The sequence below is a fragment of the Pundamilia nyererei genome, unplaced genomic scaffold (assembly GCF_000239375.1).
Source record: "Pundamilia nyererei isolate P.nyererei 1_Seehausen unplaced genomic scaffold, PunNye1.0 scaffold00022, whole genome shotgun sequence".
Classification (NCBI taxonomy): domain Eukaryota; kingdom Metazoa; phylum Chordata; class Actinopteri; order Cichliformes; family Cichlidae; genus Pundamilia; species Pundamilia nyererei.
The window spans coordinates 1,098,443-1,117,295 of NW_005187423.1; the positions used below are offsets into that span (position 1 = coordinate 1,098,443).

The 18,853-nt window shown below is 40.0% G+C and overlaps 1 protein-coding gene across 2 annotated transcripts in view; it reads left to right on the forward strand.

Annotated features, from left to right (window-relative positions):
* Window positions 1–18,853, forward strand: part of gstcd (glutathione S-transferase, C-terminal domain containing) — a 55,609-nt gene that overhangs the window by 32,204 nt on the left and 4,552 nt on the right. For both annotated transcript variants that reach the window (XM_005726845.1, XM_013909287.1), the window contains 5 exons: window positions 6,145–6,260; window positions 6,600–6,644; window positions 7,816–7,944; window positions 13,482–13,615; window positions 17,327–17,357. In XM_005726845.1, the coding sequence (XP_005726902.1) occupies window positions 6,145–6,260; window positions 6,600–6,644; window positions 7,816–7,944; window positions 13,482–13,615; window positions 17,327–17,357 (455 nt within the window). The remainder of the gene's footprint in view (window positions 1–6,144; window positions 6,261–6,599; window positions 6,645–7,815; window positions 7,945–13,481; window positions 13,616–17,326; window positions 17,358–18,853) is intronic.

Here is an 18,853-nt window from a genome sequence, read left to right on the forward strand (position 1 = left end):
TTTTTTTTCACATTCTGTCTCTCACAGTTGAAGTGTACCTCTGGTGCAAATTACTGACCTCTGTCATCATTTTAGGTGGTGGAACTTGCACAATCGGTGGCTGACTAAATACTTTTTTGCCCCACTGTATTTAAAAAATAATCTCATCCTATTATTACATACAGCTGCCCCAAATCATATTTTCAAAGCATTATTGTACATAAGCTTAATGGAGATAATGACTCTAAAATTGCCCATGCACTTTGCAGCACCTCTGTCAGATAAAGACTATTTAAAAGCGGAAAACACTGAACCCACACAGAGATTTATATTTACATAATTTAGTATGCTTAGGTAAATATTTATATTTATTGCAACAATATCTAAATGTACATTCACTGCCACAATATTAAAGACATACAAAATACTGTATTCTATTCTTTATAGTTCTTTTTAGCCATATGCTTGCATGCCATGGAAAGCTGTCCATATGTGATTCGCATAATGAGTTTCTCTGGAAGTTGTCGCTTTTCTGGCTCGCCATCTTTTCACATGACATCCTGTGACTTCATATTTCATGGTTGTAAATGGATTACTCTGTCAGGGAACATTGTTGCAGACATGCTCCACTCTTGGAAATTCATTTCCTCTATAGCAGCAGAACCAATAGCGTCATCCAGCAGATAGCTCCTGTAGGTTTTGGTACACGTCTGAGGCTGAGTTACTCTGGCATGTGCATGTTACGTGAACATATGGAAACTTTCTATCCCAATGGTGTAAGGGATTAAATGGAGCAGGATCTCTATGTAAAAGGTGGTACTTTTAACAGTTGATGGCATACATGGGTATTTCCGGGCACACAAATGCGCTGTCCTAAATTCAAATGCAAATCAGACTCTGGGAAATAAAAAAGAGTTGGAGAATTTTTTTTTGTTTTCCAAAGAGAACATTCTCCTACATTTTTGCCACTCTGGCAGTAAATAGAGTTAGCAATTTCTCCAAACAAACATGGAATCCAAAAATGTAAAATATTGAAGTCAAACATTAAATAATCTCAACTTTAAATCTCAAACCAGCCCCTTCTTATATTTGCTTTTTAAACCAGCATGTCCTCTTAGAGATGGTAGTTGGATCCTGCAGAATACAGAGGTCCCGTGTGCCACAGAAATGTGTTTACATTCTAATCTGTGTGATGGACCTCCCTGATAAGGAAGGTAGTTCTGCAGCATCAGGGGAAAAAGGCGGTAGATCGGGGCTCAGTGCCAGCAGCAGAAGTGCTAGGCACCTTTTAGCAGCAGAGGACACACATATTAATGGATCCTGTGTCTCCCTCCAGTGATGCTGCCACAGCATGTTTTCTCCTCTCTGAGCTTTGGGAGATGTCAAAGCAGAGTCAGCCTCCTACGAAAACAGAAAACTTGTTTCTGTGATACCAAGCCTCTTACTAGGTTTGTCATCTCTGGCTTTGTGCCTGGAGTTATCTGGGTGGGATGGCGTCCGTGCACCTGTTCATAACCTCCGCCAACATCAGTGTGCTTGCTTTCGGCTCGCATTCGCCTGCGGAAGGAGGTTAAACACAAAACTCTTTGAGAAGAAAACACCTGAACCCCATCAGATTCCAACCAAAGGAACATGTCAGCAGAATATACTGAGAGGTCAAGGAAACATAATCCGGAACAAAGAAGTAATTACGTTTCTCAACCGGAGACTGGGATTGTGGTTGTGTAGTATAACCAATGAATAAATATTTTCTCCCATGTAGGCAGGTAAAGCAGAAAATCCAAAATTATTGTTTTGGTCTTACATTGTATTTAAGCATATATACAGTGTGTAAGCTATGGATAGCAGAGTGATTATAAATCCATCAATTAAACTTGCATTTATGTTTTGCCCGATTATACTGATTTTAGACATCAATCAGGCATTATGACACTGTTTATGACTTCACCTTGACATCTGTTAGTGAAGCAAACGCTGGCCTGTGTGGTCAAGACGAGCTGCCGTAGCTCAAACTGCCAAAAAGGTTCATGCTGGTTCTGATAGAAAAGTGTCAGAATACACAACGCATCACACTTTGTTGCACCAACAATGAGTAGGCGAGCATCAGAACTGAACCACAGAGCAATGGAAGGAGGTGGCCTAGTCAAATGAATCATGTTGTCTTTTATTTCACGTTGATGGCCGGGTGTGTGTGCATTGCTTACCAAGGGAAGACCGCACCATAATGAACTATAGGAAGAAGGCAAACCAGCTGAGGCAGTTTTGATGCTTGCAATGTTCTGCTGGGAAACCTTAGGTCCTACCATCCATGTGGATGATACTTTAACACGGACCTACCTGAGCATTGTTGCGGGCCATGTACACCCTTTCATGGGACCAGTATTCCTTGAAGGCTGTGGCCTCTTGTTTCAGGAATGGTTTGACAAGTTCGAGGTGTTGACTTGTTCCCCAGTTTCCCCAGATCTCAGTCCAATTGAGCATCTGTGGGATGCGCTGGGCAAAAAAGTCTGATCCATGGGAACTTAAGGAAGCTGTGTCTGAAATCTTGGTGCCAGATACTACAGCACGCCTTCAGCGGTCTAGTGGAGTCCATGCCTCAATGGGTCAGGACTGTTTTGGCAGCAAAAGGTAGACCAACACAATATCAGGCCGTAAAGTTATGCCCAATCAGTTATGATGTATTTTTCTTCTTGTTTTAAGAAAACATGACATTCTTAATGAATATCTGTAAATGTGACAATTGTTTGTCTACAACAAGCCATGTTTCAGCGTTTTCGCCAAGCTTCTTTTTTTTAAACTCTAATTTCCTGTTTCAGGTGAATAGATTCAGTCCTTGCTGTCAGTCTTCTACCCATAAAAGATAATTTATGCATGGTTTTCTAATTACTTGGCATAATGCTGTAAAGGACAGTGCCTAACTAATGGCTGAAATGTTGGGTTAGTAATGATAGAGGAGAGTTGAGTTAATGTGTACCTGTCAAACAGCTCTGCTTGCAAGTGGATCATTTGGGCTGAGCTAGGTGGTAGTGGCAGGCAGTTTCTGTCATACTTGTGATTGCTCCAGCTGGTTTCACTTTATAAGTAAAGTGACTGAGGGATAGAACATCTAGTTGGGATGCATGAGGGGGGGGGAAGTGGAGAAGAAAAAAAAAATCTCTGTAGATGGGTCCTTCTCAGAGTGAGCTTTGTGTGAATTACATGGTTTGTGATTGGTTTTCTTTTGTAAGTTAGGGTTTGGATAAGACCTTTGAGGCTTCTGTGTCACAATTGCTATATTTTATTTGACCAAGCTTTATTCGGGCACAGTGGTTGTATTCACTACCCTTTATGTTATTATTCCTTAGCTAGCAACCCTGGCATCATGTCGTGATGTACTTGTGAAACTATTCATTCAAGCAGAGGGCCCAACCTCAACCCTCCTGTTTGATAAATAAGCCTCTGTATTCAATATAAGATGGTTGTTACAGAGCAGAGGTAGAGCTTTAAATCAGAATCTGAAACCTTTTGTTGTCATTAAACATCAGATGTTTGATTAAATTAGAATTATGTATTAATAAATGTATATGTAGAAGAAAGGTCAAATGAAAAATACACTGTTTATTCTATTGTGGTGGGGCGTGGTTTGCGGTGCCGTGCAGGGAGGGCGGACGCACCTGCACGGCATCCTTAATCACGCCCGCCTAGTTAAAAACACGGGGACTCAGGGGTTTGGGGTGTTGTGGTGTGACGTGAATTAAATAAAGATGGCTCTGAACGTTGCTCCGTGGTCCCGCCGTGCCTTATTCACGCCACATCTATTCTACAGGGTTACATATAAGGATATAATAAAAAAAAAGCCTTAAAATGTGGTAAATACACCCCGAGATGCATTGTGATTATTTATAAAACACAAACCAAACCAAAAAAAAGCAGAAGCAGTGATTAAAAAATTAAGTACACCCCTTGATTTAGTGGCTTGTAGAACCATCTTTAGCAGCAATAACTTGAAGTAATGGTTTTTAGACTTTATCAGACTCACAGAGTGTGAGAGTCTAAAAGTGTTGCTTCAGCACATTGAGATTTGTGGGCATTTGTTTATGTGCAGCTCTCTTAAGGTCCCACCACAGCATTTCAGTCAGATTGGGGTCTAAACTTTGACTTTTGACATTGACTGTTTTCTTTTTCAGCCATTTGCTGCTGTGAGTGGGATTATTGATGCATTTCAGGACTGCCAGTCCTCACATTTGACTCTAGAATACTTTGGTATATATAGAGGAGTTCAATAAACTCCTTGACTCGATGTGTTATGGGTGTTTTTGTTGCATAGTTTATAGTTTGGCCACCACTCTGCAGCATCCCTGCTGGAAACACATGTTTGGAAAGTAACAACCAGTGCAAGCAGAGTCAGGCATACTGTAAACAAGCATTTAACTACATATAGCATATTTTGTGTGTCTGAAAAGAAATTGTCCAATATATTGAAATGTTGTTGTTGTTGTTTTTTTTTTGTAACCAAACCTTTGGCGTGCCATGGTCATGGTAAAAGTCTGTCTGTGTCTGTGCTAAACGCCACCTTGCACGTCCCTCACAGGCTCAGAGAGGTAGCGAGAGAGGCATCATAGGTTAATGCCTTAATCTTATCGCAAATTAGAAACAGAGTCGATAAGATAAAATGCCAATGTGTTCATGTTATTGCTGTTAAGGGGATTCTCTAGTGAGCTGAGCACCTCACAAACATGCACAAGAGGCATGCGCAGTCGTAAACTGGTGAGAGCCTGAGAGTTAACGTGACTGTATGCAGTCACACTCGTATCATGTTGAAACCAGTACTCGGTCTGACCTGGTGAGATTTCCATCAAGACTTTTGTGGGAAAGTGAAGTGCTAAGTGAAGTGCGTCTTCAGACTTGAAGCACACGGGCTGTCGGATTAATGGAAAGGTCTGTCAAAATGGGCCAAGCTTGTCTTATCAGCTTTATCAGTAAAGATAAGCTGGTGATGTTTTAAAGCTCCCGTGTCCTGCGTCTTTCACATCAAACATTACACACAGCTAATCTGCACTGCATTTTTGCATCCCTGGCATACCTAGTGACGCCCCAGACATCCATTCCTGCACCATCAAATCTTATCATGCTTTGCATGTTAATTTAAAATTAAAATCTAGTTCTGTTCACAGCCATCAAAAACCTTCTATTTTAAGGCCTTTTTGGAGTTGAGCTGTGCATATATAGAAATATCTGTAGCTGTGTAAATTACCCATCCAAACGAAGAGCAGTCTTCTCAGTATCCTGCCGATGTTTCTCTGTATTCACTTATGGTTTGTGCTCTCCCTATAACTGTGATCAGCTCAGTAACAGCCAGTGCGAGAGGCTGAATGGCTCCTTTGTGAAATTTCCCATTTGTGGCAGAATGAATTTTTTCTCCTCTCCTGTTATTGTATATGAAGCAACGAGAGCTAGATATGAGTATAGGAGTATTTTGATTTTGCTATACCAGTCGTCTGATTATGAGGGTGTGACTCAGGGGTAAATGAAACACTCATCACTCTAGATTTATGGACCAGGGATGGTGTCCTCACAGCGTGTCAACGGCTCACTGCCGACGTGACGTGCTGGAAAACGGAAGATGCAGGAGACTGCAGTGTGCTTTGAGTTAATGAGGTACACACTGCTCGCACAGCAGCAGAAAACTCTGCCACCAACGAGGGGACATTTGAATTTGGCTGGAAGGTCCGCTTTTTATGATGTTGAAAGATTGTTCGCGGTCCCTGTTGGCCAGAAACATGCTGATGAGAGAGTGGAGGCCTTTTCATCTGTGTGCTATAACCATTACCTGAAATAGCTGGCTGTAAATCATAATTTGAGCAGTTGCGGGAAAAGCCCGTTTGTTCCCTGACAGCAGAAAGAAAGACGGCATTACAATAATGAAAAATGTGCTTTATTCGAAAGTCTTGTGCTTATTGTAAACGGCTAATGTTGATTCAGATCAACTAAGCTATAAAGAAGGCTTTTCTAATCCTCACAAAATGTAATTCATGTTTGATAGCTGTCGTCTCCGGGAGTGTAAAAACAAAAAAAATCCCTTAATTGTTTTTTGGGGGGTTTTGGATGAATTTGATGTTAAAGTCTATTTTTTCCCACTTTATGCTCAAATGAAATGAGTGTTTTGGTTTTTGGGTTTTTTTGCAGGGAAAATGTCAAATATCCGTGCAGTCAGGAAGATGCAACAGCTGAATAACTTGGTTGCCATGGTTACAGAGCTCGCCAGGCCAGGATACACCATCGTGGATTTCTGCAGCGGAACGGTACGAGTATTCATCCATCAGTCCGGCTCAGCATGCATATTTATCACTATACCTGACCACGGCTGCATTCGATAGATGCTCCATTAGGGACCAGCTGAAAGGAACCAGCCCTCACTCCCTCGCGTTTTTCTTCCCTGTTTAAACGCCTTTTGTTGCTGGCCGGTGCGCACAAGCAGACTGGTAATTGTGCTAATGAAAATGCAGGCTTGGAGCAGTGGCGCAGCACGGGTCAGGGCTGGAAAGGGAGACACTAATCATAACTCTGTCGATGCCCTCTTTGATGTGTGCTGTTTTCTTTTCATGCGTTTTCATATTTTTATTCTTTGTGCTCTTTCTCAGGGCCACGTAGGGATTGTTCTTGCTCACACACTTCCAGACTGCCAGGTAACATGTATGAAGATGTTGTGTGTGTGTGTGTCTCTGTGTGTTAGCTGCGTGTTAAGTAGAGTTCGTGAGTGGTATGTGGTGACTTTTGGCAGGCATTTTTAAAAATGTTAGGGATGGGAATCGATTCCGATTCCATTATAAATATCACTTATCAATTTGACTCCTTATCGATTCTCTGTTATCGATTATCATTAGGATCTCGTTAGGATTATAATTAAAACAACAACAACATGCAGTTTTGATGGTGCTAATTTTATCACATGCAGCAAATGATCCTATCGAAATACAGGACACACTCGAGTCGCTGCTTGATGACATTCATTTAATTTCGCCTCAGTCATTTTACTCTCCTGTTAATATTAATCTCAATTTTAGTTACATTTTAATGATATAGTGCCAAATAATAACAACAGTTGCCTCAAGGCACTTTATATTGTAAGGTAAAGATCCTACAGTAATAGAGAAAACCCGAACAATCAGACAACGCCTTATGAGCAAGCACTTTATGACAGTGTGAAGAAAAAACTCCAGCAGGACCAGGCTCAGGGAGGAGCAGCCATCCACCATGGGGGGGAGGGGAGGAAGACACGTCAAAAGACACAAAATCAACCAGCTAACCCCTCAGGCAGCTGCCCAGCTGGGAAACCGCTGGGCTGGCTGTGTGCACTGGGGGCTACTGAGCCTTTGGAGCCCATATGGGCCTGACGAGTGCAAAGCTTTCCAGAAGCTCCAGAAGAAGTCAACTAGCACATGCAGCAGGGAAAGACCCGGTCCTGAGTGGACCACTTCCCTGCCTTAATGAAAAGGCTAGCTAAACATCTGCGAGACTCTGATCCAGCCTCTAAGACAAGCAGAATAGCAATTCCGAGGAATTGAACTACTGAAAGAAGCAAAAGCGGGTACTTTACAAGAACCCCCTCCCGCTTCTCCATTCCCATCCCTCTCTGTTATTATGTGTTATTATTCCTAATAATTAAATGCATCTCCATGAAATGCTTTAGTTTTTCACAAAGCATATGGTTTGTTTAAGAATTTTTAATATTTGTGATGTGTTTTAATATTGTTAAGGATATGTAGACGGATAAGTTTAAATGCATTTGTGCTTGTTTCAGGTTTTTTTAAAAAGAAGCAGCTACTCACAGTGGGGATTTTTCTGTCATTGCTTAAGGTCATCCTCATAGAGAACAAAGAAGAGTCCTTGGTCAGGGCTCAGAGTCGCAGTGCTGAGCTCGGTCTGAAAAATATCGGCTTCATTCAGGCCAATCTGGATTACTTCACTGGACCTTTTCACATCGGGGTGAGCATAGCAAGTTACAAAAATCGTTTTTGCACAATTTGTTTCATTTATTTGCATGATGATCCAAAGAGTACAGTACTGTAGACCAGCGGTCCCCAACCTTTAATGCCCGACATTATTTTCACGGACCGGCCTTTAATGTGTCGCGGATAAATACAACAAAATAAAACCAGTACCGGTGCCGAAAAAAAGAAGATTTATTCATAACACACGTGAAAAGACCAAGGAAAACCGAGTTAACGATAAAAACGATAACAAAATAACGCTGAAAACCAATAAAAACCCTGAAAACCATACATTTCACACCTGAGCCTCAACTCTTGCGGCCCGGTACCAAACGACTCACGGACCGGTACCGGTCCGAGGCCCGGGGGTTGGGGACCGCTGCTGTAGACAGTGTGGTTAACACTTCAGATTCCCAGTGTGTGAAAAACAGAAACCAAAAATGCAGCAAGCGCATGTGATGTCAAATCTATTTGTCATGGTAAAAGTCACTAAATTACACCAGAGCCATGAAATTAAACCCATTAAGAGCAATTATTATATTATCTGTTCTGCAGTTTTATTGTATTGTAAATTGTAATTACTGTAATATTGCAATCACAGTATCATGAATCATAATGGGGTTTTTCAAAATACCTCTTAAAGCTAATTGTTTTTCTCACAGCTTAGCTTTCTAAGAGAATCTTAAAAATGTGGAAAATTTAATCAGTAATAACATTTGGGATAGAAACTTTTCTCTTATAGAAATATAAATAATCAGTGCACAGATAATTGTCCCACTGCTTCTCTTGTTGCACTATCCTGCAAAGGAAATGTGATATTCTGTCTTTGACTGAATTAAAAATTCAAACATTTTAATTATGCAATAACTGGCAGAACTGTAGCATCAAAACAATTGTTGTTATCTGGCTTTTTGACAAAATGTGCATACGTACAGTGCTGTGCAAAAGTCTTGAGCCAGTCCTCACGTTAATATGTTTTCCTTCCACTGAGCCTGACGTTTTTGTAATTTTTTTAAAAGTGGTCTTGAGCAATAACTCCCCAGGATTTTTGAAGGTCTTTCAAACTTTTTTTGGTGACACTGGCTGCTGTTCACTCATTTTTAGTCCACTCTTTGCATCTGATCATTTTCAGCGAAATGTATTTTTTTCTGGAAGGCCAAAAAAACAACTCTCTGCAGCAGATGAACAGTATCTAAAAGCGATGTCCTTAAAAAATGAGGTGAAAAAAATGCAGCATTGACCTGATACAAGACCTTAAAGATGCATCTGGCCTGTAGGTTCATCCATTTACTATTGACTAAAGGCTCATCAGAAATGGTCTCAGTGGAAGGGTGGAGGTCAAGGAAGGGAAACAGGGAGGAAAGGCTGAGGTATGGAACAAAAGGGAGCCAACATCCATAGAAGAGCTTTGAATGTCCTTCAGCCTGGAGAACTACTCCCGATTAGAGATTATTTAAAGAAATTAGAAGAAACCTGCCTACTAAGACAGTTCAGACTGTGTTGAAGAATTAAAATGGTAATACCAAATACTGACGCTCTTTTTATGAATTGTGCATGCTCTTTTTTGTCTTATTTTACTGTATTTCCATGTATGTTTACATGTGCTGCACTCACTTCCCACTTTCCTATCTAAATATAGAGAAATGAGGGGTAGCTCAAGACTTTTGCACAGTACTGTACATTGACAGGGGTACGACCTGACCTTTTCTGTGGAAGAGAGTGTATTAGTTCTCTACTGATGGACTGAAATTGAAACATAAGAAGGATTAACGCTGCATAAACAAAGTGCGATTTTCCACTTTGCCACAATCACATCTTCGCTTTAAGGTGTCTGATCGCTGTATTTTTATCGCATCACATTGAGAAATGTGTCATTCATCTCTTCACTGAGCTTGAAAATGTCAACTTGAAGTTATTTTTGTTAGAGCAACCAAAATAACTGTTCATTTCCTGAAGTGGAGCTTTTAATCAGAACAGGGTACGTCGGTGCTCCCTGATTATCAGGAAGCCAAAAGGTAGTTTCATCCAGGAAATTTAGGACTTTGAGTTTAGAGATCTCTTCAGTGAGGACTGGTAATTTCTTGCTTTTCTTTCTTTGTTCTCATTTTCTGTATCCAACAATGCTTTTCATTTGCTTTATACTCTGAGTTTCACAGAAGGAATCATGTTTGGAAGGGAAAGTATAATCATTGGAAAGTGTTTTCTGCCAATTCAATTTAATTTATGTTTCTTGTACAAGAATCTTGACTGGCAATATCTCCTTTTGAATTCCTAATGGACACTGCATTTCTCCAACTTGTGTTTAAGCCTAAAGATTAAACACAGTAAATGTTTTAAGTAAAACTAAATATTTAACTGGCTGTCAAACTTTTATGCTAAATGGGGTTAAAACAAACAAAAAAAATCATTACTGAGGAGGACTCTCCACCAAAACCCTTGTCAGTCTTGTTTAACACCCACCTCCATCTGCAGAGCTCTTGACTTCTCGATGCGATAATTATCAATTTAGCGCAAATAGGTACTTAGCTGTGGACGTGCACTGGATGTCTGAATTTTTCAAACAAGCGGAACAAAAGCACACAAGTTAAAACTTTTCTTCTTCTTGCCTTATTTAGGCTCTCTGAGCAGCCTGAGCTAGATCAGTGATCTGTCTTACTCTTCTGTGTTAAAGCTCTGTGGTCACAGCTGTCAGAAAAACCAGCTGTTCTTGTAGCCTCACGTTAACTTCCACCGAGACAAATAGAAAAATATACGTACCTCCTGTAATTAGAAGTAGCTTTTGTTCCAGCATCCTCACTCCACTGAGACTCGTTCCACTTGGCAAGAAACAAACAGCACAGATTATTCATCTGCTCGATATCTGAGTGTCTTTTGCAGGGTAGCCTGAATCTTTCCTCACACACACACGCACAGATTCATTTCACCTGATGCATTAATTTACAATATATTTATGTATAGAACAATTTTTATGCTTGTAATTTTCTGCCCCGCTTGAGTTTCTTACTGTGGCTAAGCTTCTTCCTGTATAACAAAGCAATTACTACCTGTTGGAGCCACACATCACATCAGTTTTAATCCTGCTATGTATAATACATGGTCCCATTTTTAGGCACACTCACTTAATCAGGCTAATTAAGTTGAGGTGTCCCTGATGTTAGTCAGTGTCTGCTCACTTTATGGCCTCGGTGTTAAACTTAAACCAACCTCTGTATGACGTGTCAGACGTTCTTCAGTCTACAGACTATAGAAGCATGAAAAGTTGTGGAGCTTGAAGCGGGTTTTAATTTTATTGGATGCAAGTCCGTTATTGGTTCTGCTAAAGAGTCTGATTGTTTGCAGTTGATTCTTTCATTTGCCTCTATGTTTGCATGTAGAAAAATGCACTAGCTGGTCTTACTTTGAGCTTCATGTAAAAAATCAGTATTGATTAAGTGCCAAGTGTCTTTATCTGGTGCAGCTCTAATACTAATGGTGTATTAGGACTATTTTCTACTCTCCTTATAGTCTTGGTTGTTTTCAAAAGAGTGAGTTAAGATTGAGTTTGATCACCTCAGGTAAAAGGCATCATTACATCCACCTTTGAGAGGAAAACAACCCTTTGGTTCGGTGTAATCATACTTAATATAGGTTGGTCGACACATCTAAGCATTCATTTGTCCACATGTAATAAAATTAGTGAAACAGACAAACCTGAACATTTAAAACTGCACCGTATTGAGAAAAAGTTCCCAAAACTATTGCACAGGCTTACAGCACAATTTTGCAAATGCGTATGATGTTGATTAAGCATTAATTAGCTGTATTGCAGGAACTTGCTCTGTCTCAGGCCCAGATAGACCTGGAGAGGGATACAATTACTGGAATAAGAGTGAATAATGAAACCTCGTTATTCCTGTGATGCGATTGTTGAGAGAATAATGCAGCCAGAAACAGCTTTCTCTCTCCAGAAATGATAGCTCAGTATGAACATAGTTTTACTTGTGCGCATTAATTTAGGGTTTCTTCTTCCAGACTGTGTCTTGAGGCAAAGCTCAGCAGGATATGCATGTAATTCGGTAGGACTGTGAGATTTAAATTGGCCTCGCGTTCATTTTCACCTTTCATTATGCATTTCTAATCAGCTGCACTCAGAATGTGAACATGTTAAGTTGGGTCCATGCTTTGTCAATACCACAGTTATAAAGCAGAGATGACTGTGTCATCAGAACTTGTAAATACAGCATTAGCTACGAAGACATATCACAATGTGTTTCATTCCAGTTGTGTGTTTTTTATTTAATTGATTGGCTTTGTGTTTGCGGTAAATGGAGGCTAAAGGTTATAAAATGTAATTAGGATTTACTACAGCATGACTAATGTACAGCATGACTAATGTACAGCATTAAGAAGCTAGGAATGAGTGATAGTGTTATTTTGGTAATTATTTTTGCCTTAGATGTGAGGAGGTGTAACATCGTGTAATTTCTGATAGCAGCCCTTCCTCCTAATCATCAGTCTAAAACATGCTGTTAAGAAAAGCATAAAGCTTTTTCCCTGACGGCATGAATAAAATGGAAGATTAGCTGTCAAATGGATACAAGGTAATGGACGTAATTGAAGTTATTCTTTTAAATCGCAGAGTCTCATTTAATGGGTTCACGTTTAAATCGATACAGATCTTTATGGGCGTGAATCTTTTTTTAATCAAACACGCAAAAGTTCAGTTTCTAGAAAAACGTAAAGCCGCTGTAAGAAATATACCCTCTGTTCAAAACCTTCACTGACCTTATGGGTGGGTGGAGGTTTGGCTCAGAGCGTCTGTATGTTCTGCTCTTTGTGTGTGGTGGTGCCAACAGTTCTGGCTCAATTCTGTCCTGATCAGCTCTGACCTTCTGCTTTGTGGCACTGCTGTCAAGGCAACATGCAGTTAATTCAGACTCACAGACGCCAAGTGACAACTTCTTGGAAAACACAAATAGACTTTGGAGCTCGCTGCTTGAGTCGAATGGGGTTCATTCCAGAGAGTTCAGGAGCTATTGGGACATCAGGCTGTTTAAAAAGGATTTTATTTGGGCCATTAACATGGCATGTGGTTTGTCACTGTACATATGAGAGGAAGTTATGTCACGTCTGGATATTAAACTCGTTGTCCTTGAGAAATCATAATGCATTTTTGCAGATGGACAGGGCCAGGAATGATGGATATTGGGTCTCTTAGTACAATTCTGCAATCCAATATATAACCACACCATTACTAATGCATAGCTAGGTGTTCATCACCACGCACAGTTTACCCTGTCAATAGGAATCCTGATGCATCCGTGCCTGCACTCTAAACGCACTGATATATTTTGTTTGCTGCTACTCCCGGCGTCTGCACCTTTGAGAGCATAGATTTATTTAATAGCAGTGGCCATTATGAAGTAATCAATGGAATTGAGTGCATGCTCTCAGTTTTGGTTTTTGCTGTTGGAAATCTGAGGGTTTCAAGATCATTTTGTTGGTGAAAGTAACACTTTTTTGTGTTTTCTTTCTTTTTCTGTTCTAATGCAGGTCGCCCTTCATGCATGTGGCGTTGCAACAGATATGGTAATGGAGCATTGCATCCAGGCCCGAGCCGCCTTTGTTATTAGTCCTTGCTGCTACGGCTTCATCCAGAATGCTGTGAAGTTCAGCTTCCCCAAGAGGTGTGTGATCCAGTGTCACGTCTGTGGGTTACTGCTTTTAAAAATGTCGTTCTAACCATGATGTTTTCTTGTTAGATAAATACTGCTTCCCTTCGTTCCTGTTCCCTCGCCTTTCAGTCTTTATGAGTCACTTTCTCCATTAGTTTCTCATCTCGTCGTCACTCACAAACACACAGTCTATATCTCTTAACTACATTCTGTTTGCCTCCTTTGACTGCTCATAACCATTTGCCAATTCAGGGCAGCAGCATCGCATCACCTTCTCGAGATGGTCCGCCAGTCACAGTGTGTTGTTATGTGAACTGAGAATTTGGTTCTTAATTTAGACACTGGAAGGAATGTGTCAGACAGATAGGCTGGCTGGAAAATTTAGAACGAAATGTCAGCGACGACTTGATTATGTGGCGTACGAGGAAATTAACCATTTAATCCAAACGTCTGGTGATCATGCAAGCCGTGACACGGTGCTGTTTGAATACAGATGGAAAACAGGGTGGAGGGAGACGCTGTTGATTCTGTTGCTATGCTCACTAATGGTACATAAGATGCAGCAGTTTGCTACTAAAACAACTTTTGGTGACTGATTGCTGCAAAACAAGGCTGTTACGCAGAGTTGCTGTTGTAGCAACAAGTCTGGTCACCAGCAAGTGAAGCTGGAGATTTTATTTGTTTTGTTGTTAGGCCAAGTCTGCTCAAGTCTTCAGGTTGGCGAAATTATAGTGTAGAGTGTTTACAGATCCTATCATTTGCTCTTCTGCTTTATTCGTTGTCCAGTGTCCACCCGCTTTAAATCTTGTTTAAACGTTGCACGATAAATCATCAGATTTGTTTGTAGCTACTCTAAAATGGCAAGCAAACAAGAAAAAATTATGCCGTGTGACCTAGAGTTATATTACAGCTATCAGGATATCAGATTTTCAGGTGCTTTTCAGTTACCTCCTGCTTTACATGCAAAGTCTTGCCCTTAATGCACTCTTCAGTGTTCTATAGCACAGCAGTCCCCAACCTTTTTTGCGCCACGGACCGGTTTATGCCCGACAATATTTTCATGGACCGGCCTTTAAGGTGTCGCGGATAAATACAACAAAATAAAACCAGTACCGGTACCGAAAAAAAGAAGATTTATTCATAACACACGTGAAAAGACCCAGGAAAACAGAGTTAACGATAAAAACGATAACAAAATAACGCTGAAAACCGATAAAAACCCTGAAAACTATACATTTCACACCTGAGCCTCAACTCTCGCGGCCCGGTACCAAACGACTCACGGACCGGTACCGGTCCGAGGCCCGGGGGTTGGGGACCGCTGCTATAGTGAGTAAGGCTTCCTTGATACAGCCTCAAAACCATGTGTGATATTTCAAGGAAATGTGCAATAATGATATTTCTGATGATATTAATTAAATACTGAACAGTGTTTTATTGGTGATTGTAGCTTGCAGGCAGCATTTATTGACGCAAACAAAATGAAGGGCATTTGCTGTCCTTCTTTTCCAGTGAGCTGCTTTCATTGATGACACACTGTGTCAGTCGATTGATATAAGGGGCTACAAGACGGAGCATTATAGCATATTAGTAATAGTAATGTGTTTTTGTTGGAAGTTTTAAGTTAAAGTGTAAGATAAGTGCATTACTATTGAGCTTTACCATGAAATAATAATATAATGTAATATAACCTTTGAAATCTTCTGAAACCTGCAAAATATTGTTACATAATAAAATTTAAATAGAGACATATTTTATTAAGTTGAGTTTCCTAAACCTGCCTAATCCTGTACCTTCATGTAACTGCATCAAGGACTTCCAGCCACTGTTTGCTCTTCTTGAGTCATTTTTTGTAACATTTAGTTTGCACATCGTCAGCTGCTAGCATCTCCTCCTTCTGTGTTTTTGTACCCTGCTTGTGCTTGACATTGTATTTATGACTGAAGTGGTGAAACGAGTTTGTTGTTTCCACTTTTAGCGGGCGCAGCAGTTCTTTATTGGGCCCCCCTTCTTTTTTTTTTTTAATATATCAAGTAAAATTGTATTCCAGTGTTATCTTGGATGGTATTGTCTGATGACGGCACGGCCGTGTTCCATAGCAACATAGCATTTCGTCCTGCGTGTTGTTGTGTCACTTTATATTTTGAAGAGAATCGTACAAGAATCACAGGCTGCCAACCGAGTGTTGTCTCTGTGTTTACTGTGATTCACACGAAGCTTCTTCAAGTCTCTCAATTCATTATAACACTCTTTCTTAAAATAGCTTTCATGTGAGAGATGAGCAGCATATTCTCATGTAGGTTTTCATTAACGTAACCTCTTGTATCCAGGAATGCCGACTGATAATGCCACAGAAGACTGTAAATACGCAGGTTTTCCATTTTGCTTTTATCTCACGCACAAAGATGCACAGACAGGAGTAGGCAGGAGATGCGGCGCACATACTTGTAGATGGTATCACCATTAGTGATATGAAAGGAAATGTAGCAATGGATCATAAGGCAAGGTAGAACAAGTCTGCAAGAAAAATACAATCAGCGTGGTTTTTAAAATATTTACAAAACATTTTATGCTTGATTTATGGGGAAGAAAACTCATTAAATCTTAATAAGCACTCTAAGTGTTTTGATTTTTATCATATGTAAATGTAAGTACTTGGAAAGCACAGTTCCTCCTTTTAAATAATCTGTTGGATATTGCTAATTATTTTGTAAATATTGCTATCATGATTATTTTGCTTTGATTTTAGACCACTCGTTAAAGTTTTTAGGTTGCTCTCTTATGCACTGTTTAGCAGCACAATTACATGCTCTTCCCACGCTCTCCTGCCAAGAAAGATGCTTCATTTTGTAAAACTGACTCTACATGTCAGTCTTTAAATTGACTGTTCTTGTTCTCCACTTCCTCCCCAATGTAAGTTGGGATATGCACATAACAATGTGGAAAGTCCAATATTTTAGATGTTTTTAATCGTCACTAACCAAATGAAGATATTTGCACGACGTTGCTGTTGTTGGGCTTTAAGGAATTTGCACTGATGTAGAGCAACGATTAAACGGTTGACTCCTGCTATGTGATTTTCAGTGTACGACATAAATATTTTACATTTTTCACATTTCCCGTGACATTTCAACCCTCCCAAGTCCTCATAAAATATTAAAGAATGACACTAAAAATGACTTTGCAGCTGTGATAGATAACAAGAAGCTTTGTTTCTGCGGGGTACAAATGTGAGGAGGACTAGCCCACCTGACTCTGTCAATCTTCATCTTGCTACTTTTAGAGTTTTGCCCTCAGGTCGTGTTCCAGGTACTCGTGGATATTTTGCAGGTGAAGACATTCCAAGCAGTCTGTGGGTTTATGAGCTGTGAAGCTCTAAACTGCCCGTTTCATTAAGGCCATGAAAGTTTGTGCTAAACTTTTCTCCATGTGACCGCACTGGCCCCTAACCCTTGAACTGTTTCATGTTGATTTTTAATTAGCATGAAGCAAACCAAACCATGTTTAACCATCTCAAACAAACTTTACTCCCATGTCAAAACAAAAGTAATGAAAGTCCTTCTTTCCCTGCTTTGGAGATTATGCACATGGGTTTTGTTTGGTTTAGGACTTTGATTTTGTTGCATATTCATCTTGTTTGTATAGAACTTTTCCATTATTTTTTTTCTCTCAGCAAACTTTTTTGTGTTTTCTTTTTTATTTACTTTTTTTTTCTTTTTACAGCAAAATGTTCCAGGAGACTCTGACATCTAAGGTATGCTTTTAAATATGATTAATTCTCTTTATTGTGTTTAATACAGATTACAGGTTTACAGCAACTTTTTACAAGGAAAGTGTCACATGCAGGTCAATACATGTGAAAAGCAAGGACTCTGTGCACGTATTACACCGTGTCCCTATTTATATAAGAAAAAACAAACCCAAAATGAAAGAAGCAGTAGATTAAAAATGAAGTAGCTTCTTTAGAGCGTTGCTTTGGTTCATTGGGTTTTGCACAGCTCTCTTAAGATCGTTTCAGCAACCACAGAGTTTCAATCAAGTTCAAATCTGAACTTGTGATTCTTTCCTTTTGCAGTCATTCTGTTGCACATTTGCTGCTGTGTTTGAGATCATTGTCCTTTTACTTGACCCATTTTCGGCCAAGCGTTAGCTGTTGGACAGATGACCTCACGTTTGACTCTGAAATACTTCGGTAAACAGAGGAGTTCGTGTTTGACTCAATGACCGCAAGGTGCCAAGGTCCTGTGGCGAAGCTAAGCCATGCTGCCATGTTTTCCTTCAGAGATAAGAGGCTTTCTCCTGACTATAAGACTACAAACAGCCATACTGTTTGTAGTCTTTCTAAATCTGTCATGAGCCTTAACGTAACACGCTAACCGAGACCTGCAGAGTCTGAGATCTAGCTCTTGGCCATCTTTACAAGCTTTGTGGGGGGGAAAAGAAACATTATACGGTCTAACCTTTAGAGGGAATTTGCAGGGACATCTGCTCCTGGGAAGTGGCATTAATAAAAAATATTTTTAAATAAAATCTATTTGTGTATTCATGATTGAGATTACATTTAGGAGCAACTCACTAGCAACTACTAGCAACTTTCAAATTACTAATTTTAAACTGTTGCAGTATTAAATATGGAAAAAAGTCTTTGAGGACAAGACTCAGTAGGTTAGGGTAGAATTTAACAAATAATTTCCTATATTATCTTCAAATGGTTCATACTTTAGGAGCAAAAAAACAAGCCAAATTATTGTGAGTTGGCTCAGTTTTTGTCATAGCTCGTTTACATATAGTGCATTAATGTACACTTACTGTGTGTACAGCTTTAAAAGGTTTGACTTTTATCCACCCAGTCTAAAGGCAACAAAAATCTAACAACTCTTCCAATTCATTCATAAAACTGGATGAAAATCTTTATTTTATCAGAAACTTAGAAGAACTGATGAGATCTCTGCGCTTATCAGTGTCTCGCAAACAAAGATTCCCAAGTCACTTCCCTTATCACTCGGCACAGACACGCCACTGTGCTCCGGGAGGGCATATCCCGCGATGATATACGGGACCTGTCAGGGCCCCTGGGGAAAATCTGTGCAGGAGAAGCTGCAGGTCCTAACCATAGCAACCTCAAGAGTTGACATGTCACAACATTGGACCACCTTTAACTTCTTTGTGCGCTACAAGAATCAGATTTTTTTTTTTTTTTTTTACATGGCCCAAGAGGCACAAAACATAGTATTATACTTAGAAGACACT